Source organism: Aquila chrysaetos, chromosome 3 (assembly GCF_900496995.4).
Source record: "Aquila chrysaetos chrysaetos chromosome 3, bAquChr1.4, whole genome shotgun sequence".
Classification (NCBI taxonomy): Eukaryota; Metazoa; Chordata; class Aves; order Accipitriformes; family Accipitridae; genus Aquila; species Aquila chrysaetos.
The window spans coordinates 38,350,142-38,373,295 of NC_044006.1; the positions used below are offsets into that span (position 1 = coordinate 38,350,142).

The window sequence follows — 23,154 nt, forward strand, 5'->3', positions numbered from 1 at the left end:
ACAAGTATCTCCATAGCATAAAATGATTGCCATGGTTTTAAAATTAGTATAAAGGGAAGGAACAACCAAGTTTTAGGATTGCACTCTAAGGAGTACATTGCAAAAGACAGCCAAATGTCAATATTCATAAGCTTATAGCAATTGAATTTGCCGGTGTAATGTAGCTCTGCATAAGTGCATTCCTCTGTCAGTACACAGTTGGAGGACTATTAATTTTTAAATGTGCAACTTCAAACATGAGTTAAAATCTGCTTAGATTTACAATTTGACATGAAACCACATCAAAAGCTGAAGATCATTTTAATCCATACTAAAATAAGCATACAGCTATAAAGTGTTTATCAGATAAACAATAGCTGTTGTTTTACAAGTAATCAGTGACATACCTGTTTGAAGTCTTCACTGGCATACTAAATGTGATTTCTCACTGAGTGTATTCTGAAAATTTGCATCTCTCATAAAGTAAATCATTAGCCTTTAGAGCACAGATTTCTGATAATCTATTCTACTTGGCCCCACGTATCATGTTTTAATAAGTTACTTGCCTAAAACTTTTGTAAGACTAACATTTTCTGAGGCTTAAGGAGAAACTAGATAAAATACGGTTTATATTTTAACTATTTGACTTCGAGGTGAAGTAATTGGTTGAAATTAGATGTAAGGAAAAGCTGCAAAATGTACTTGTATACTACTTCAAAGCCTTTCTTCAGTCTTCCAGCTCAGAAATTCTCAAATATGTTTGGTGCAAAAGTGAAGGATGCAAAAAAACACCCTCCATTATTCAGGGCTTGAAAAGTAAGACAAAGGTCAAATTATTTGTCCAAGTATACAGAAAAGGCAGACATTGTTAGCATTTATAAATGTTGATTTACAAATACTCAGCAGCAGAGGGAAGGATAATATTTTCTGTTTTAAATTACTAAAATGTTGTAAAAGAATGCTGAATTACACTTCTCTGTAACTGAAATATAAAAATGTTATTGAAAAGCTAATATTTAAAATCAGAAAAAACTGAATATTAATTGTTCCCCTGCTTCAGAAACCGACAAGGAGAAAAAGGAGTTCTAAGGCCATATCTATATTGTTTCTGAGATATGCAGAAATCAAATGGCTATCATGGAGTAAAAAATGTCAATAAAACCCAGAGTAGTACCAGATTGGAAAATTCAACAGTAATGAAATTTTACAGAATTCTGAACATTATTCTTTCTGTCTACGGATAAACCTTTTCTAGACAGTTCCTCTGAGACCGAAAAATTGCAACCCTAAAGTCTTGGTTCACTATACCCTTACAAAATGTAAACCTGGAATAAGTTTACTGCCTTTGATACACAACACAGGTCAATGCTGACTGCATAACCTCCATCCCCCCGCATTGTCTTTGCTTTGTGTTAGCAGAATTTAGCAAAACTTGACTACACTATACAGTCAAAATTATTTTAAGGCAGATGTGAATCATTAGCATAACACAATCTTTTTCCAAATTCATGAGAGAATCCTTGCGTTGTTTCCTTTCAGAAGCAAATAAATGTGAGAATGTATTTTTTATACTATTGGATATTCCTAAAGACATAATAAATTTTATAATTTCATATAATGTAATGAAAATTTGATGACACAAGAATAGTCATGCTTCTCAATAGGCAAAATAATTTCTAAAGTTGTATGTTCTGCTTATGAAAAAACATGAAAAAATGCATTCATTCATCTCTCAGCCAGGATGAAATCAGGTTCACAAAAGGAATATTTGAAAAGGTCTAGCTTTTCCAAAATGTATCTCTGAAAATCCAGAAAGTAAATAAATTAAATCATGGTACATTAAAACAAATTTAATTTTGAGGACAAAGTACTCTGTCCCCTGGATTCCATGTTTACAGAATATGGAGCAATATGTAAATAAAAAAATTGCAAATAAGAACTTCAACAGATTATTTATCCTTCCATGTCATGTATTAATTTCTTCTTTGGAAAGCTATGAGGTCTCTATATTGAAGTGTACATGAGAGAGAGAGTTCATGTGGGTGTGACTCAAAAACTTATCAATGTTGGTTCTTATCAAAGTTGTTGCAATTCACACAAACCTTCCTTTTTGTCTTCTGCAGCGATCTTCACTTTTGTGTCTGTTATATCTTTAAAAGAGGCCAGAAAGAGTACTACATCTCCTTTTTCATTCTTTATAGGAACAATATCCAGTAGGCACCAGAATGAAGACCCTGCAAGGATAAAGAATGAATTTAATTCAAACATCTGTCTTTTAGCAGAGAAGAAAAAAAAAAAAAAAGTGAACTACTAAATCTACAACTAATGTAATCGTAAAAAAAAAAATCTTATTTAGGAGGTTAGTAGTCAGGGAATCACAGATGTTCAGCTTGTATAAATCTCTTTGCATCATTGGCTGAAGCTCAGTAATACTGCTTTCTCTAGAAGCAAGGCATTAATTTAAATGCAAAATTTATCTACAGGGATCATTAATAGAGTTTAATAAAGCTGCCTACTCCTCGGAAAGCATGGTTTCCTTTGAACTCTCAACTGATGTTGCTTATTTTACTGGAATAGCTTTCACTTTGTTAACTTGACATCTGAAGCTTCCATGTTTACTATAGAATCATTCTGCCTTAATCATCTGACTTGATACTCATTAAAACCTCTTGACAGAAGACCTGATAGTCAGAGCATCATTCCACTAATTCAAAGATATTTAAACTAATCAGACATCAGACTTAAAATAGAAATAGAATTAACTCCTTGCATCTTACAGATGGTGAGATTTATAATACCACAAATCATCTGTAAAATTAATATCAGCTATCTTCCTTGCTGTCTATAATGTTCACCTTGCTAAGACTTAAGTTAGACAACGCTGAGTCTGACAACCTTTCTCTGCCTACACCTGCAACATAATTATACGGCTTAAAATAAATTGTTACTGTTGTCACTGATTGTGTCACATGTCCTGTTTGCAAGGTACGTTGTTAATTTCCAACGATATCATTCATAATTTTGCTGTTAATGCAGACCACTCAGAACAGAAGATAGTGAATGCCTAGATGCTGATAATGCACTGGAAGTATAGCAGAGATCCTGGCAAACATCCTAGATCCCAGTCCCATCCATTCTGAGATAATTCAGCCCAGTGCCAGGCTTTTGTCTTTTTCTGGTTTTGTGTATCAGCACTAACTACCTCCACCTACCATCAGCTTACTAATATTATTTATAAGATATAGAAGTACTGCTACAGAATTACTTTTTTAGTTTTAAATTTCTTTTTTTCAACATGTCTTTACACTTCCACAGTCATGTTCCTTCCCAGCATACAATTTTTGGCATTCATTTAAAAGCACAAGTCTACTTTCATTCATAAAAAGAAACAGGAGTATTTCCCTGGACCACTGCTGCCACAACTGACTAATGCCAAATGATCAGCTGACCTTTGGAGGGGTCCTTAGGAAGAGCAAGCATATTAGTCACTTCCCACTCTATTTGCTGTCTTCCGAACTCTGCAGTTTTGAAAATGCACTGGAGACACCAAGATCACAATTCAGCTTTCTAATTTAAATTTTTAACTAGAAGTTCCCTTGACTGCCTGTTGCAGGCTGTAGGCAAGCATGGGAAGTGAAACAGCAGCTTCCCTTTTGAAGGACCGCCACAGTTGAAGGTACAAAAGTATGCTTCAAAGGAAATTCATCTGGTCGTCTCCATCCTGGGCAAACTTTCCAAGAGGCAGACAGGCAGCTTTGAGAGTAACATTATTAGTTCAGTCATCAGGTAACGCTTCCACTTAAGGTATTTAAAGAAGGGACAAGGAGAATTGAGAACAGGAGGTGTCCTGGTTTCAGCTGGGATAGAGTTAATTGTCTTCTTAGTAGCTGGTACGGTGCTATGTTTTGAGTTCAGTATGAGAAGAATGTTGATAACACTGATGTTTTCAGTTCTTGCTAAGTAGTGTTTAGACTAAAGTCAAGGATTTTTCAGCTTCTCCTGCCCAGCCAGCGAGAAAGCTGGAGGGGCACAAGAAGTTGGCACAGGACACAGCCAGGACAGCTGACCCAAACTGGCCAACGGGGTATTCCATACCATGTGACATCACATCTAGTATATAAACTGGGGAGACTGGGGGTGGGGGATCGCCGCTGGGGGACTAACTGGGCGTTGATCGGTGGGTGGTGAGCAATTGCACTGCGCATCATTTGTACATTCCAATCCTTTTATTGGAAGGCTATTGCTGTTGTCATTTTATTAGTGTTTTCATTATAATTATTAGTTTCTTCTTTTCTGGTCTATTAAACCATTCTTATCTCAACCTACGAGTTTTACTTCTTTTTCCCGATTTTCTTCCCCATCCCACTGGGTGGGGGGGGAGTGGGTGAGTGGCTGCGTGGTTCTTAGTTGCTGGCTGGGGTTAAACCACGACAGGAGGAAAGAAGACTGGAGAAGGAAAGAAAAGTCATGGGAAGAAGCAGACTGGCTTTATATTGGGTTTAAATATTCTCATTCTGAGGTTGAAGACAGAGCAAGCAAAGAAGCCCCTTTAAAAGAAGGCAGAACTGCTGTCAGAAGCAAGGTATTTCTACTGTTCCTACTTCCATTTTAGTTATCCATTCTTAATTCATTTTTTGTACAGATTTGAGTCTTTTATCAAAACTTCTGGGAAAAACTGCTCAGTGGTGTTACTGTCAGAAATGTTATAGAGAGCCACTACCCTATCAATCTGAAGTGATGCATTCAAAGAGAAGAAGCATTAAGTAATTTTACTTTCCTGCTTAAAAATAGAATCACAGATCTCTAAAAAAATATTATTATAACTCTTAGACCGGCCAAATTCTTACTTGTAAAGTTACACTCTGCCTGGCTGCATTCTAGCAGTAGTTTCAATTGGACAAGAAGTCACTCTCAACTCCTTCTTCTAAACAACACCAATAGCCACAATGGTCTTTTAAAGAGCTCTTTTAATCGACTCCAGGAGTAGAAGCAGATCCTACTCTTTTCGATTGTTTCATGTCTTTTCTACACACACATACAAATTAGTCATTAAGGCTTGTTTAAACATGTCCAAACAACCCTAACTCAGTTATGCTAGGAAGCACATCTGGTAATATTATCTGAAAAGATAGATTTGCAGGTTTCAGGAAGTTATTGTAACATGGTTCATCATTAGAAATAGAGACCAATCCATTTAATGTTTCATGTTTTAATGCATTTGCTCTTTTGTATAATAGAAGTGCATTTGAATTCTTTGCAGGTGAACACTGGTCACTGAAAATGTTCCATATCCTGTCACCATTTAATGTCATTTGCTGTTTCTCTTCAATCGTATTTTCTCTCATCATCTGTCATCATTCTCCTCCTCTTCCTCTGCAACTATGCCTGAAAATATTGTGACTAAGCAAAGAAAATATGCATAAAAAATGGTATGCACCACTAAGGAAAACACGTATCCAATACATGAACAGGCTACTTCTCTCCTGAAGAATTCCAGGCTACTGCCCTGCGTGGTGGAGCTGCCAGTCTTGGCATTACTTATACACTCAATCTTCACAAGTCCTAAGCTGAGCTTGTTGGTTTGTTTTTTTGCCTTTACTCTGAAAGGAGCAAATGAATATGAAGTACTCTTCAGGACTAGAGGAGATGATCCAGTTATGGTCAGGACTAGGTCAATATGTGCTTGCACTCTGCCAAGAACAGAAATGTGCTATCTTTCACTATTGAGGAGACTTCTTGGAAAAATATACTGATCCAATGCAATCAGTTACATAGTTTTTACTGAAAGCCAGCATCATATAACTCTATAAACCAAAACAAGAACTTTCTACTCATCAAGAAAAGTAGTGCCCTATTTTGTTAGAGTTCTTTTGAGTGCACTCATCTGTGAGACAGAAATTCCTTCCCTGCTTCAGATGGTGCATACAAAGGTCTTCTGTATTGTCAAGAGCCTATCAAAGAAATTTCTTTTGGAGGTTTATTTATATACATACTCTCTTTATTGCTCCAAGCCACCACTTTTGGAGAAAGAGTAATCTTCCTCTTGCATTATGAACTGAAGATTCAAAATATATTTTAATATCCTCAAGGCTTATATAAGCACATCACAGGGAAGGAAAAAAGAGACCAAATGAAGCATAATCTTATCACAAAGCAATTTGGCTATAGTCCACCTTTTATATATACATAAAAAAGAGAATGCTTTATGGTCAGTCTCTCAACCACCCTTTCTACCTTTCCTTGCTCTGACTGCTAGAATTCTGTCCTTAGTCAACAGACCAAGGAATTTAAAAGGGAGATTTTATACAAAACCATGCCATCAGAACGCCAATAGCCTTCAGAGCCAAGCATTCCTTTCACTAGAAAATAAGGCATGCTTAAACCAAGGAACAGACTCAGACGATTAGCCCTATTGATGAGCTATGTGTACTCACCATACAATAATATTTGCTCAATCTTTAGTCTTGCTCACCCTAGACAAAACCCAATGAAATACTGAGAATGGAAATATTTGGTGGATATTTGGGTATTGCAGAGGTATCATAATATAGAAATGGAATGCGTTTATTGACAACCAACTTCTTTATTTCTTTAACAAAATAATTAAATTCTGCACCCATCTGATCAAAATTTTAGTTGAGCTTTTCTGCAGTAAGTATCTTCTTAGCCACACATATTCCTTTGAATTACTTAGAACCAGTGATACTGATGCAAAGCTATGTTCTCCTTTTGCTTTTGACAGCCTGCGAGTAGTTTTGTCCGGGCAGAGAAGCTTAAGGCTTCCATTTTTTGCCATGTGTCAACCATCGGTGGTTATATCCACTTCCAGACCATCACTGCCTCAGGACTTTGCTTACCACACCACTCTCCAGACACTGAGCCAGCTTGCATTGCTCCTTCCATCACTCAAGGGCAGGAAATAACATATGAACAAATTCCTGGGATTTATCTCCACCTCTCTGTGGTGAGAGGAAGAGGGCTTAAGTTGCAGAGCTCTTTCATGAAGCTCTGCATCTGCACATAACATACCAGACTAACCAAATGTAATGTTTCATAGTCTAAGAAACCAAGTACCTGAAGAAAAAAAGGAAGTTTAAATGCTTTGCATATTAAATATACAAGTCTTGTGGCATGAAACAAGCACTCTTCAAGGAATAATTATCATGATATATATGCATAAGAGGGCAGAACTAGGCTGCACAAGACATCATATATCTGACCCATTTCTTTATGTTTCGGTACTTGACTTAGTAAACTGAATGTTCTTTTATGGAGATGCAAATCAAGCCTTAAAAAAAAAAAATTAAAACACACCACCCTATTTCCAGCAATTTATTATGTAAAAGGCAAAGATAAAAATATTTTCATATAGATAGCTGTAATAACTTGTCAACAAGGTTGATGCTAAATCTTCAGCAGTACAACACAGTCTCATTGACAGAGTCACTAATTGTTAGAAAAATAAACCTGCTGCTGGATACCTGATATTGCCAGAGAAGTTTTAGCCTGATCATTTCCACTTTTCCACCACAGACTCCAAGACTGACAGACCAGGTGTCCTAGTTTCAGCTGGGATAGAGTTAACTGTCTTCCTAGTAGCTGGTACGGTGCTATGTTTTGAGTTCAGTATGTGAAGAATGTTGATAACACTGATGTTTTCAGTTGCTGCTAGTAGTGTTTAGACTAATGTCAAGGATTTTTCAGCTTCTCATGCCCAGCCAGCGAGAAAGCTGGAGGGGCACAAGAAGTTGGCACAGGACACGGCCAGGACACCTGACCCAAACTGGCCAACAGGGTATTCCATACCATGTGACGTCCCATCCAGTATAGGAACTGGGAAGTGGGGGCGGGGAATCGCCGCTCGGGGGGCTAGCTGGGTGCCGGTCGGTGGGTGGTGAGCAATTGCACTGCGCATCATTTGTACATTCCAATCCTTTTATTATTGCTGTTGTCATTTTATTAGTGTTATCATTATCATTATTCGTTTCTTCTTTTCTGTTCTATTAAACCGTTCTTATCTCAACCCGTGAGTTCTGCTTCTTTTTCCCGATTTTCTCCCCCATCCCACTGGGTGGGGGGGGAGTGAGTGAGCGGCTGCGTGGTGCTTAGCTGCTGGCTGGGGTTAAACCACGACAGTCCATTTTGGCGCCTAACGTGGGGCACGAAGGGTTGAGATAACAACAAACCTGACCAGAGCTCGTTAAAACAAATTTGTTATAAGCATTCATTATATTGGTCTAATAGTCGCTGGTCATTATGTTGATTTATGTGTTCTTAGAGTTGTTGCTCTGGTTTTTAAAGTTCTGTTATATATCACCTCACTTGCTGCATGTAGTCCCTCTGCTGCTGCTTATCATCCGTGGGAGGTGGATTAAGGTTTTCGCCTTGATGTATTGTATAACACTGGTTTATGGTATGATAAAGTCATCAGTTGTGGGATTAATCCGGTATTTGCACTCAGCATTGTCACCTTTATACTGCGGGAGCCATCTGTGGGAAACTATTAATAATTATACCATTTACCTTTCCTCCTTGGAAAACCAGTGTGTGAGTGGGATACCTTTCTTCCCCTCTCCTTTCTCCTTCAGTCCAGTTACAATGGTGTTTGGGAATTTTGAAAAATTTGAATACTCTTGGGATGTTGATACCAGCACGGTCCTAGCCCTACTGCTGGGAATTAGCATGCTCCTGAATGTGGTTCAGCTCTTGTTTAAGGTTAAACAACTATTTAAGAAGATCACCCAGAGGTCGGCCCTGAGGCTGGATAATTATGAGTGGCAGGGTGTGTGGGGTAGTATGGGCAAGTACCTAGAAAAGTGGGCACCTCCAATGTTTTGGAAATTCACCCCTGAACAAGTGCAGAATCCAGAAGAACTAGTAAAATATTTGGAAAAGGTATGCTGTCACCCCAGCAGCTCCAGAGAGATACAAATCACTGCAACGTGCTGGGGCCTGGCCCATGCCTATCGAGCCCTGTTCGACACAACTCAGCACCCTGAAGGGGAAGAGAAGGTCTCTGGACCTAACAACAAAACGATGAGCACTGCGGTCACCCAAACCCCGGCAATGGGCGTTGCGGCCCCTCCAGCCCCGGCGACGAGCATTGCGGCCACCCAGACCTTGGTGACAGGCACCGCAACCCCTCCAGCCCTGGCAATGAGAACTGTGGCTACCCAAACCTCAGCAACAGGCACTGCAGCCCCTCCAGCCGCGGCAACGAGCACAGCAGCTATCCAAACTTTGGCAATGGGGACTGACGTCCCTCCAGCCCCAGCAACGAGCACTGCTGCTACCCAAACCTTGGCGACAGAAGCTGCGGTTGTCCAAAACCCGGCGAGCGATACTGCAACTGAACCAGCGGATCAACCTGCAGCAGTATCAGTTGCCCCCGTACAGAAAAAGAAATATACAAAAAAATCAGCTCGTTTAGCAAAGGATGAAGGTGAACCAGGGTCATCACGGGAACAGGAGGAAGAGGCAGAACCAGAGGTAATAACCCAGTCCCTATCCTTGAGTGAGCTGCGGGATATGCGAAAAGATTTTGGCCGCCGTATAGGTGAGCATATTATCACCTGGCTTCTCCGATGCTGGGACAATGGGGCTAATAGCTTGGAATTAGAAGGTAGGGAAGCCAAGCAGCTGGGATCGCTTGCCAGGGAAGGTGGCATTGATAAGGCAATTGGAAGAGGAACACAAGCCATCAGCCTCTGGAGGCGACTCTTGTCAAGTGTGAAGGAAAGGTACCCCTTTAAGGAAGATGTTATATGTCAATCAAGCAAGTGGACCACCATGGAAAAAGGTATCCAATATCTGAGGGAATTAGCTGTGCTAGAGACAATTCATCATGACCCGGACAACCCACCATTACCCAAAGATCCAGACGAAGTCCAATGCACACGACCCATGTGGCGGAAATTTGTACGGAGCGCACCATCGTCCTATGCCAATTCACTGGCAATAATGACCTGGAAAGACGAAGAGGCACCGACAGTGGATGAAGTGGCTCGCCAACTCCATCAATACGAAGAAAATCTCTCCTCCTCCCTACAAGCCTGCATTTCGGCTGTGGAGAAGCTGTCCGAGGATTTCCAGCAATTCAAAGAGGATATGTCCTATTGCCCACCTGTAAGGACCAATGTCTCGGCTATTAGGAGTGAGCGCTCCTCTGCCCAAGAGAGAGAATATAGAAGGTACACACCGCGAGGTGCCCTGGGGTTTTACCTATGTGATCATGGAGAGGACATGAGGAAATGGGATGGAAAACCTACCTCGGTCCTAAATGCACGGGTACGTGAGCTGCGAGGAAAAACCACCACAAAAGGGGATTCTACTAGGAAAAATGCTGCTCCAGTTTCCAAACAGAGTAGAAGGGCTGATCTTATTTCTGATCCTCTTGAAGGGACTTCTGAGCCAATTTTACGAGAAGTGAATACCGGATACTCTGGCCAGAATTAGAGGAGCCCTGCCTCCAGCCAGGTGGAGGAAAGGGATAACCGGGTCTATTGGACTGTGTGGATTCGATGGCCTGGCACGTTAGACCCACAGGAGTATAAGGATCTAGTAGACACCGGCGCACAGTGTACTCTAATGCCATCAAGTTATAAAGGGGCAGAACCCATCTGTATTTCTGGTGTGACAGGGGGATCCCAAGAGTTAACTGTATTGGAAGCGGAAGTAAGCCTAACTGGGAATGAATGGCAGAAACACTGCATTGTGACTGGTCCAGAGGCTCCGTGTATCCTTGGCATAGACTATCTCAGGAGAAGGTATTTTAAGGACCCGAAGGGGTATCGATGGGCTTTTGGAATAGCTGCCTTGGAGACGGAGGGCACTGAACAGCTGTCTACCCTGCCTGGTCTCTCTCAAGACCCTTCGATTGTGGGGTTGCTGAGGGTTGAAGAACAACAAGTGCCAATTGCTACCACGACGGTGCACCGGCGGCAATATCGCACCAACCGAGACTCTCTGATTCCCATACACAAGTTGATTCGCCAACTGGAGAGCCAAGGAGTGATCAGCAAAACTCGCTCACCCTTTAATAGCCCCATATGGCCAGTGTGAAAGTCTAACGGGGAGTGGAGACTAACAGTTGACTATCGTGGCCTGAATGAAGTTACGCCACCGCTGAGTGCTGCCGTTCCAGATATGCTAGAACTTCAATACAAACTAGAGTCAAAGGCAGCCAAGTGGTATGCTACAATTGATATTGCTAATGCGTTTTTCTCAATCCCTCTGGCAGCAGAGTGTCATCCACAGTTTGCCTTTACTTGGAGGGATGTCCAGTACACTTGAAATCGATTGCCCCAGGGGTGGAAACACAGCCCCACCATTTGCCATGGACTAATCCAGACTGCACTGGAAAAAGGTGAAGCTCCGGAACACCTGCAATACATTGATGACATCATTGTATGGGGCAACACGGCAGAAGAAGTCTTTGAGAAAGGGAAGAAAATAATCCAAATCCTTCTGAAAGCCGGTTTTGCCATAAAAGAAAGTAAGGTCAAGGGACCTGCACAGGAGATCCAGTTTTTAGGAATAAAATGGCAAGATGGACATCGTCAGATCCCAATGGATGTGATCAACAAAATAGCAGCTATGTCCCCACCGACTAATAAAAAGGAAACACAGGCTTTCTTACGTGTTGTGGGTTTTTGGAGAATGCTTATTCCAAATTACAGTCTGATTGTAAGCCCTCTCTATCAAGTGACCCGGAAGAAGAATGATTTTAAATGGGGCCCTGAGCAACAGCAAGCCTTTGAACAAATTAAACGGGAGATTGTTCATGCAGTAGCCCTTGGACCAGTCCGGGCAGGACAAGATGTTAAAAATGTGCTCTATACTGCAGCCCGGGAGAATGGCCCTACCTGGAGCCTCTGGCAGAAAGCACCAGGGGAGACCCGAGGTCGACCCCTGGGGTTTTGGAGTCGAGGATATCGAGGATCCGAGGCTCGCTATACTCCAACTGAAAAAGAGATACTGGCAGCATATGAAGGAGTCCGAGCTGCCTCAGAAGTGGTTGGTACTGAAACACAGCTCCTCTTAGCACCCCTACTGCCAGTGCTGGGCTGGATGTTCAAAGGGAGGGTCTCCTCTACACATCACACAACTGATGCCACGTGGAGTAAGTGGATTGCACTGATCACACAACGGGCTCGCATAGGAAACCCCAGTCGCCCAGGAATTTTAGAAGTGATCACAGACTGGCCAGAAGGCAAAGATTTTGGAATGTCGCCAGAGGAGGAGGTAACGCGTGCTGAAGAAGCCCCGCTGTATAATAAACTGCCAGAAAATGAGAGGCAATATGCTCTGTTCACTGATGGGTCCTGTCGCATTGTGGGAAAGCATCGGAGGTGGAAGGCTGCTGTATGGAGTCCTACATGACAAGTTGCAGAAACTGCTGAAGGAGAATGTGAATCGAGTCAGTTTGCAGAGGTGAAAGCCATCCAGCTAGCGTTAGACATTGCTGAAAGAGAAAAGTGGCCAGTGCTCTATCTCTATACTGACTCATGGGTGGTGGCAAATGCCCTGTGGGGGTGGTTACAGCAATGGAAGCAGAGCAACCGGCAGCGCAGAGGTAAACCCATTTGGGCTGCCGCACTGTGGCAAGATATTGCGTCCCGGCTAGAGAATTTGGTTGTAAAAGTACGTCATGTAGATGCTCACGTACCCAAGAGTCGGGCCACTGAAGAACATCAAAATAACCAACAGGTGGATCAGGCTGCCAAGATTGAAGTGGCTCAGGTGGACCTGGACTGGCAACATAAGGGTGAGCTATTTATGGCTCGATGGGCCCATGATGCTTCAGGCCATCAGGGAAGAGATGCAACATATAGATGGGCTCGTGACCGAGGGGTGGACTTGACCATGGACACTATTGCACAGGTTATCCATGAATGTGAAACGTGCTGCAATTAAGCAAGCCAAACGGTTAAAGCCCCTGTGGTATGGAGGACGATGGCTGAAATATAAATTTGGGGAAGCCTGGCAGATTGACTATATCACACTCCCACAAACTTGCCAAGGCAAGCGCTATGTGCTCACAATGGTGGAAACAACCACTGGATGGCTGGAAACATATTCTGTACCCCATGCCACCGCCTGGAACACTATCCTGGGCCTTGAAAAGCAGGTCTTGTGGCGACATGGCACCCCAGAGAGAATTGAGTCAGACAACGGGACTCATTTCCGAAACAACCTCATAGACACCTGGGCCAAAGAGCATGGCATTGAGTGGGTGTATCACATCCCCTATCATGCACAAGCCTCTGGGAAAATTGAGCGATACAATGGACTGTTAAAGACTACTTTGAGAGCAATGGGGGGTGGAACTTTCAAACATTGGGATATACATTTAGCAAAAGCCACCTGGTTAGTCAACACCAGAGGATCTGCCAATCGGGGTGGCCCTGCCCAGTCAGAATTTTTACGTACTGTAGAAGGGGATAAAGTCCCTGTAGTGCACACAAAAAATATGTTAGGGAAGACAGTCTGGGTTACTCCTGCCTCAGGCAAAGGTAAACCCATTCGTGGGATTGCTTTTGCTCAAGGGCCTGGGTGCACTTGGTGGGTGATGCGAAAAGATGGGGAAGTCCGATGTGTGCCTCAAGGGGATTTAATTTTAGGTGAGAATAGTCAGAATTAAACTGTATGATATTAGTTGCTATATAACCCTGCTACTGTATGTTATCATTACTATAATCGTTATATGCTATATCCGTAGTACTATAGTAAGAATCACTTAGATCAAGCAAGAAAGAACTGTGATAAAACTGAGCAAAGCGCAGTAGTGATGGAACTAGAACTGACTCCAGCATGCAACAATCCAACGGTGCACACCATCCTCCTGCTGCATCCAATGTCAACTGCTCGCCACACTGCGCTGAAGCCCAACTCTGCTCTACCGACTGAGAGGACTTTGCACCATCCCTCCTGCCCAGAAAGACTGGTATGACAGATGGAGCCCAGAGTCAGGAACTAAATGAACTCAACGAACATTTAATGAACATAACCCATAAACTAAAAGAATGATATGTCTGTGTACGTATACATATATATATCTATATATATATATCATTGTTCATATGTCTCAAAGGGATGGAAAAGCTGATGATGATTGACCAGGATGTAACTAAAGGTATGGGAAATGAGCATGACGCCAATGGTATAGAATAAGGGGTGGATACTGTCCTAGTTTCAGCTGGGATAGAGTTAACTGTCTTCCTAGTAGCTGGTACGGTGCTATGTTTTGAGTTCAGTATGTGAAGAATGTTGATAACACTGATGTTTTCAGTTGCTGCTAGTAGTGTTTAGACTAATGTCAAGGATTTTTCAGCTTCTCATGCCCAGCCAGCGAGAAAGCTGGAGGGGCACAAGAAGTTGGCACAGGACACAGCCAGGACAGCTGACCCAAACTGGCCAACAGGGTATTCCATACCATGTGACATCCCATCCAGTATAGGAACTGGGAAGTGGGGGCGGGGAATCGCCGCTCGGGGGGCTAGCTGGGTGCCGGTCGGTGGGTGGTGAGCAATTGCACTGCGCATCATTTGTACATTCCAATCCTTTTATTATTGCTGTTGTCATTTTATTAGTGTTATCATTATCATTATTCGTTTCTTCTTTTCTGTTCTATTAAACCGTTCTTATCTCAACCCGTGAGTTCTGCTTCTTTTTCCCGATTTTCTCCCCCATCCCACTGGGTGGGGGGGGAGTGAGTGAGCAGCTGCGTGGTGCTTAGCTGCTGGCTGGGGTTAAACCACGACACCAGGACACCAAAAACTTTGCCTGTCTTTCATTAGCTTATCCAAAGATTCCCAGCATCACTGATAACATTTTGTTTTGAATGTTCTGTGGTTTTGACAAGATGTCAACATTTTGTTGAGGAGAGCAAAGTGCAAAGAAGAAAACAATGCTTAAAAAAAAAGCAACTGAACTAAACAGAAAAGGAATGGAGCTGAAAGAAGTATAGCTATAATTAGAGTACTTTCTCTCTTGTAAATATCACAACTTTGACAATGATCAATTAATACAGCTAATGCAAGATTTTGCTGCTTTAAGCAAATAAGCACCTCATTCTTCTCCATCATCTCTGCAGAAATCACATGTATGTATTAACAAAATTTATCACTTTTTTCCTTGAATTCTGCTACTGTAGATGACAGCCTGTGTGCTATATCCTAGTGACAGTCTTTGGTCTGACAATATTGCAGGAAAACTAACAAGAACACATGTGGGCTATCAGGTAACAGTTATATGGTCACTGATGGTTGTGCTAACACTTTCATAGGAGTAGTAAAGAAGGGTCAAGAACTTGTTTCCCCAAGTTCGGTATGGTCAACAGATCATGCTTGTATCCTACAAGCAACTCTCCCTACAGGTTTTAGCAGCCAATGTAAATCCATTCCAAAATATCTTAAACCAGAATACAGTGGTATCCCAAGAACTTGGAAGAGGAAAGGTGATATGTAAGATACCTTAACAAAGTAAAGATTGCATTTCAGTATGAATAAGTAGGTAAGTGTTAAACCTGTGGAGCTGATGAAGAAACTTCCATTAAAAACAGCTCTGCATCCCTCTGTATAGGCTATGGAGTACCACGTGAAATTATTCAAATCTGTCACATCTCATCAGAGAATGTGCAAATCTCCCCTCCATTTGTTTCCACCCTCTTTTTCTGTGCCCATCTTCAACCTATGTTCTATTCCCTCTACTGCCAGGTAACTCAGTGACTCATTGTGTCATGTTGCCCAGCATGTCTAACATTTTCTGCCATCACTGCCATGATGGAGAGAGGGAGAGAGGGAAAGAATGTTCTAAGAGGAGACACTTCAGCACAGCAAACTCCTGTCCTTGCCTCCCCTGCAAACTGCCAAAGTCAAGCAGAGAGAGGCTTAACTCACCGCCTCAGAGTCTCCATTTATTATGATGTGGACACAGACTGCCTCTGTTATGGCAGCTCCTAGTTCAAGAGCGTGACTTTTCCAACCTTGGTGTTCTTTACATTTTTTGTATGCAACACAGTACAGTCTGCAGCGCACATTTTATGCAAACTAATTTATGAGCTCCAGCACATCTACATTTCAGCTTTGTTTACTCAGCTTTCCTGTCTCTCCTTTTATAACTCCACTATCTTTCCTACTTAATGAAACTGCATTTCAAAATCCTCTAGTTACATTTGAGTTTTCATTGAGCAAAAGCAGAGAAGCTAAGCAATGCCTATTAAAGCTATGTGATATACACTATCCTTATGTGCACTACTTTCTTTTTGTCTGTTCTAATTTCCTTTTCCTATCTTCATCCAGATTAGAAAAGAAAAGTGCATAAAGGAGATAAATACTTCCCTGATGTAATAATACATTTACGAGGTTACATTTATAACAATTAGTAAAATACACAGGATTATCCAAAAATGCAGTTAAGTCAATGAAATGCATTCTGTTTAAGTGCAAAAAACTTCAGGGCAGATTCATAAATATTATCAGTCTGCAACTTTTCCTCCACCTTCAATGATCATTACTCTGTCACAGTCATAATAGTACAAGGCATTCAGCATTTGTCAGCTAACTCCTAGGAAAGTACTGACTGACACAGTCTATTTATATAAATAAATTTCCAATATCGATAGATAAAGTGGAAAAAAAAACCCAAACAAACAAGAAAACAAAACCAGCAAAACCCAAAACAGAATATTGTTTCTTCAATATCTTTGTATTGACTGTTTCAGAAATAGTCAGCCTCAATCCTTCCTGAGCACTCTAGTCTTTACTTTCTTGAGTTGAATTCTGCTTTTTTCATTGCTTTGAGTTGAGCAGTCCCAAAATGAGCAAAGTTTGCTTTCCCTTGATTACTGTATTTTTGAAATCTATTGTTAAAACTGTGTTTACAATCTATGGTCCTTATTCCTTTTGGATTTTCAGAGCTTCTAATCCAACATGTAGACGTAATCACAGCAGTAAATACAATTTCCCAGTCTACTGAAGGATGTACTTTTGTCCCTTGAAAAAAAAAGCAAGAAATTTTCTTAAGCAAGGATGAGCTTTCATATACAGGTATGTATGTATATGTGCATATATATTTACATATATACACATATACATATCAAAAAGCATGTACTTATACACACGTTTTTTTCATTTCTCTCAGTTTCTCCCTATAAGCTACCTAACCTTTTTAAAATTGTGTCTGATGTTTTGACATCAGGAGGAGTTGTAGCCTACATCCATCTAAACACACCTATGTTTTCAAATGATGTTATTGTGCTTTTAAGCTCATTATTTTATTCTTTTAAAAAGAAGCTTCAAAGATGACGTGAAATTTCCTGTAAGCAAAAACACAGCAATACCAAAACAGACTACTACACTTATAAAGAAAATTTTCCACTTTTTCTGTTTCAAATAACAAGTGATAACAATATAAATGAAAATATCTTCATGCAAGATATTTTTGTGACCCTGATTCTGGTGTCTCTGGCAGTGGCAACCCCTAGAAACAGAAGGTCTGGAGTCTGCAGAATGAGAGGTCTCTCAGCGCTGGGAGAGGTGCTGGTCGCAGCCTCGCACTTATTCATATAGATTTCAACAGGCATTACATGGAGAAAGAGGGGATTCTGCTGGTTAGTTGTCCACTTAGACTGCAAAGCTCCATTTTAGAAACTGATCATTTATTTTCCACTGCTTTTTCCACAAGGTTACGTCAGAGAAGTTTTTTGCTTAATAAGAATATCAGTGCTTCTATAGTTCCTGTCTATTATTTTAGTTTTATCTGTTAATATTAATCAGCAGTTTTGAGCAAGTTTGAGGATTTTTCTGTTGAGGCCGTGATTCAAGAATTTTAACCTGCACTTGACATGCTGCCCATTGGCACCTTTCTGTAAGGAAGGGGCTAAAGCTGGGACCTGAGAAGGGGTCAAATTGTGGATCTGGATTGATACTTCCATCCTGTCAGGTTTATGGGTTTTGTACAGAAGGGTTTTGAAACACACACTGAGGAATTACATAACACTGTAGAGAGGATTAATCTTCCCAGTTCACCACTTGAATCCATGTGAGCACATGCTGTAAACAGACTCTGAGCCTGCCCACTGAAAAGAATTATAGTAACCCTGCCAGTTGGAAAGGAGTAGGTTTTAACCTTTCAATTACTTAACTGCTTTATAAAATCAGACTGCTTTTGCAATTCCATAGCCAAATCAGTGAGAGGGTTCAACAGACAGTGCTGACATGAGCCTGTTGCCGCTCTTCCAAAAAACTATGGAGCTAATGCAAGAACTTATTGCAATTGTCAGCACAGGAGGAGGCAAGTAGTCTGCACCATGATCCAGGTATGTGGATTTGGGCATCATGATCAAAATAAGGAAATGTCAGCAGAAAGGAGGCAGGTAGTCATCAGGAGAAATGGTATTTTGATCTTTCTTTAACTAAAGAACAGCCTAAGTCATGGTGAAGCACAGGGACACAAGTCAGCTTTTAGCTAAAGCTTGATTTAAAACTCATAAAAATAAAAGGTAGCCTATCAGCAGCCTCAATGTGGCCATAAAATTGTGAGAAAATTTGAAGGGAAGAGTCATCAGTCTGATGTAGTACAAACATCCCACTGCAAAATAAATAAGTCCATCTCTTCCTAAAAATGGTTGTGTAAAAAGTAGCATAATGAAGTATATCTTAAAAAAATAAAAAACTGCATACAGCATTACTAACAGCCATTCATAAGTGCAGCTGGAAGCCCAGGGTGCCTGTGTGGAAACACTAATCTGTAATCATCTGTAAGCAGTGAAGGACCCATCACTTTGTAACAATGCAGTAAGCAGCAGGAAACTCTCATACAGATTTATTTACTTATCAATGTGCTTCTAGGAGAACAAGTCTTTTCTTAGTGAATTACGCTTTAATAAATCATGTTGCTATTGAAAGAAGCTATTAGCCAATGTCACCGCGAGTGCCATCAAAACAAAGTATCAGCACTGCCAGTTACTAAGCAGCAGTCTTGTTGATGTCTCATTAAATTACAGCAAAAGATCTCAGATGTTTTAGATCACATTGCACACAGGGGATTTTACTGTTTGTTTGTTTGGGGTTTTTTTTTCTTCTAACTGGAGTTCATCCCCTTGCATCTCCTTGCAGGCTTTCACTGATGGCTTCACTCAAGGCTCTGCAGACTTTAAGCCAGGGCTCTCCAGAGGAGCAGAAGTCTGCCCCGACTTCCTCTTCTGCTGCAGAAGCTGGGACTCTCTCTAAAACATCTACACACTTCAAGGCTACATACTACCTTTCATCAGAGGCCATGGATCAATCAAATGAAGTGTTTGGAGAGAAAAGGAGCCAAAAAATTGCCTCTTCAGTGAAACAGAGGAAAATAAGGACATGCCTTCTGCCTACATCCACAGCTATACTGCTTTTCAAGATAAAGATTTCCCCAAGATCAGTGAAACTTCCTAATGTTTACTGAGCTGCATGGAAGGGGGGAAGAAAAAAAAAATAGAAAGAAAAGAGAAAAGAAAAAAAGAAAGAAAAAGAAAAAACAAAAAAGAACAAAGAAAAAAGAGTATGCTTTTATAAAGATACAAATTATTGCTTATGGCTCATGTAATTGCAATTAAATATTGCCATCAGATTAATTTTTCAGTGTTGCCTGCTCTTTTTATTCCCCTCGTCCTGTATTTTGTACTATAATTTAGATAATGTGAGCAAACCAACCACAAAAGCTTTTTAGCTTTCTTATTTTTAGACCACATTTTTAAGTCAGAGCAACAGTAAGGTCACATTGCAATGAAGTATCCTGCCAAGCAACTTGTCAAGGGACTTCCTCTACATTAGTAACTAGACATCACTAGCAAATTAATGTCTCTGTATGGAAGGTTTGTTGCTTTTTTTTCAATTAGAAAATTCTAATAAATGCCTCTTCTCTAACTGCTGGGCTTAACATTTCTCAAAGACATGGTGGATTTCAGGAGATTGTTAAAGCAAGGAGTCAGTTCATATTAAAAGGTACCATACAATTCCCATGTTTCAAAATGCTACAGGATATTTTCAGACAACCATTAAAAGTAGGTTTTTAAACTTCTTGTTGGAAAAAAGGGATACCATTTCTGCAACAAGGAAAATACTTTCAGTAGAGAAGAAAAGCTTTAAGAAAACCTAATTTTCTTTCATTTTAAGGGAAATTAATGTCTTAAATTTCTTTATAATTAATCAAGTCTTCTATAATTTTAAATAAGATTAATCTCATCATCTAAAAACAGGTTTCTTTGTTTGCTTAATGCAAGTCATGCATTAATTGCAAATAAAGTAATGGAGCCTTTGCTATCCTGTAGCCACATTATTCAACTGCAACCATGGCAGAGGCTATAGATGATGTATCATGGCTTGAGGCTTATTTCATTTGCCTGTGGCTGTCATTGCTGCTCTTGTGAGAACACTATCGCACCTAGACTTCAAATGGCCATTTTCCTGATGGTATCCAGTAACTCAGTAAGAGGCTCTGACTTTCACCCTTTCTCCATTCATATTCTGCTAATCTGAAAAAATACCTTGGTCCTGACCTTCCAGATCAGGCTACGGAGTTATTAAAACACATATTCTACACTGATAAGAAGAGCCAAAATACCTCGATTTAATCATATTGACTCTTAAAATTAAAAAAATTAAGAAAATAACTATATCATGCCTTCCTGACCTTACAAGTTACCAAATCTTTAGGGGCCAAGAACTACAAGCCACATGCTGAAGTGTTTAGATCAGTTTACACCTAGAAGATTACAATGTCCCTTGAGTCCACGCGGTCTATCATAGATGAAGCAAACTCTGCTTGCAGCCAAGGCCTAAGGCAACTTGTAATGCTGGTCCCAGCAACACCCACTTGCTCCAGTCCTCTTACAGCAGGGATTTTTAATTGTCCACAAAAGCCTGCACAAACAGCCCTGTTGCTGGACTGCACAGATACAACAGACACCATAGCGAAGCCTCTCAAATGTCCATAAGTCAGAAGTGGCCATTGCTGACTACACAGTGTTTCACGCAAGTTACACACACACAGAAAGAGGCCAATTTCCTTTCAGTGAAGGAAGGTTGTAGGATTACTGCAGGTCTTAAGAGGGTGCGTGTAAGAACAGACCTCTTTTTAGATACTACAAACTGATTTTTGAGACATAGGAAATTAGTCTGATGGGGTAATAAGGAAACCAATGTATGACTTTCTCAGCAGCTGAAGATGGAGAACTTAGACTGGACTAAGCCAATGATTATAGGGCTTATTGTAGTGTCATCTTAGGCTGTAACAGAAAAGGAAAAAATCCACACTGCTGCTTATTTGTACTTCAGTTTGGGGGATTTTGAAGACCTCATTTAACTACATGTACTTGCTATTGAAAATTTCTGCAGTGGTCTGGCAGGGAGAAAAAGAAGGGTTTGTCTAAATGTAATTCCTCAGCATAGTGTCCATCTGCTTTCAGATTACTCTAAAAAAGACATCCAGGGAGTGACTTCTTTTCTCACAACTCACTCGAATTCAAAAAGGTTACTTTGTATTGCCATTATCATAACTGACAACTTAATTTGTTGCAGATGTTTTGAAGAAAGTGTAGAAATAGTAAGAGAAAAAAACCAGTCATTTAAAAAATCAGTTCCTAAGCTATATAATTTTAAAACTTTCTGAAGAAGGAAACAATCACAAAATTCCTTGTCCTTTAAGAGTTTCCTTTTCTGTTTGTCTTCAAAACCCAATATAGCTCTGACAAAAAAAAAAAAGTTAGAATCTGACTGAGGAACCAAAATAAATACTGAAACTATGATGAAAAATGTATTTTGAGTGGGATTTTCAAAAGACATCTCTCTCTGAAGCAGCGGTTGCTGCTGCCATAGTTCTAACACTGCTCTGTGCTAACATGGCAGAAAATATCCTGGATGAGAAGGTACACCCAGTTGATCTTATTCTAAGGATTTGTTAAAATGCCAAAAGGAACAGAGAAAAGTTCCTATCCACTTCTAGTCATTCCAGGTGGATTGTTTTCCAGTTTGGTCAGAGTACAACTGCTGAAGATCATCCTTTCATTAAGATCCAAACCCAAATGACAAAGACAATGAAATCCTGCATTTCATCCCACAGACAGGTAATCCATCTTACTTAGATGGATCTTACTTAGTTACCTACCCAGCTCCTTGCACGTCACTCTTACTTGCTGCAGTGTCAGCTCAGAGCAGTCTGGAACTTCCATGAAATTGCATGTTCATTGCTGGGGTTGCTTTAGTGATAACAGTCATTCCTTTAACTAACAATTACTGAGCAGAAGCGCTATGTGAAGTCTTAAATGATGGTTAAGTAACTGTGAAAGGCCCCATATTCAAGCTTACTAAATTCAGATCAAAACTAGTAAAAGCTTTAAGTCCCAAGATTGAATCACTACTTCTTTAGAATGAACAATCTAATTTAATGATAAAAACTAAATCAGTTTTAAACTGAGTTTAAATCAAATTCAAAATATCGAAAGATGTGGCAATTAAGAAATCAACCCAAAAGATGAGACACACATGGAAGAAACCCATGATTAATTACAAATTTCAAGCTTCGACATCTTACATCAAATCCAGAAGAAGAAACCAAGAATAAGTTATTGTGTTCATACATTCATTTCCCTCATAGTCATTTCTTATCATAACATTGTACTCATTATCAAGCTTTTAAGAAGTATACTGAGGGATGTCAGTCTATTCTGTGAGCTCAGAATTATCCCTGAAGCTGAACTTCTATCCCTGAAGTTATCCTTGAAAGTGTTCATTTGGTCTCGTAGCTAGGCATACAGAGCAAGACTGTATCTCTGAATAGTGGACTAAAGCCAGATACCTAGTTTTACTCTGACACCCTAAAATCCTAATGGGACACTGAAATGTAACCCTATGACAACTAGACATTGCTAGTTACTTGTATCCCACTGACCTATGTTCCTGGCATTACACTGGGCACTAGCCCAACTGACAATTATTTTCAATATCGGGTAAGCCTGAACGTATCCATACAGTCATTTGGGGGCCATTATTCCCAAAGTTCTTGTGCCTTAAAATATTTTTAAAACATTTTTCTGCAACAAAGACATCTTTTTTTTTCTTTTTTTTTTTTCTGCCAATGTTGAATAAGCCTAACAGCTTCAAAAGTTCAATTTTTCTTCTGAAAAAAACCCCAAGCCAA

The 23,154-nt window shown here is 40.4% G+C and overlaps 1 protein-coding gene across 6 annotated transcripts in view; it reads right to left on the bottom strand.

Annotated features, from left to right (window-relative positions):
- The window catches only part of KCNH8 (potassium voltage-gated channel subfamily H member 8), a 215,427-nt gene that overhangs the window by 121,707 nt on the left and 70,566 nt on the right, over positions 1 to 23,154 (bottom strand). For all 6 annotated transcript variants that reach the window (XM_030009338.1, XM_030009336.1, XM_030009337.1 and 3 more), the window contains exon 3: positions 2,082 to 2,213. In XM_030009338.1, the coding sequence (XP_029865198.1) occupies positions 2,082 to 2,213 (132 nt within the window). The remainder of the gene's footprint in view (positions 1 to 2,081; positions 2,214 to 23,154) is intronic.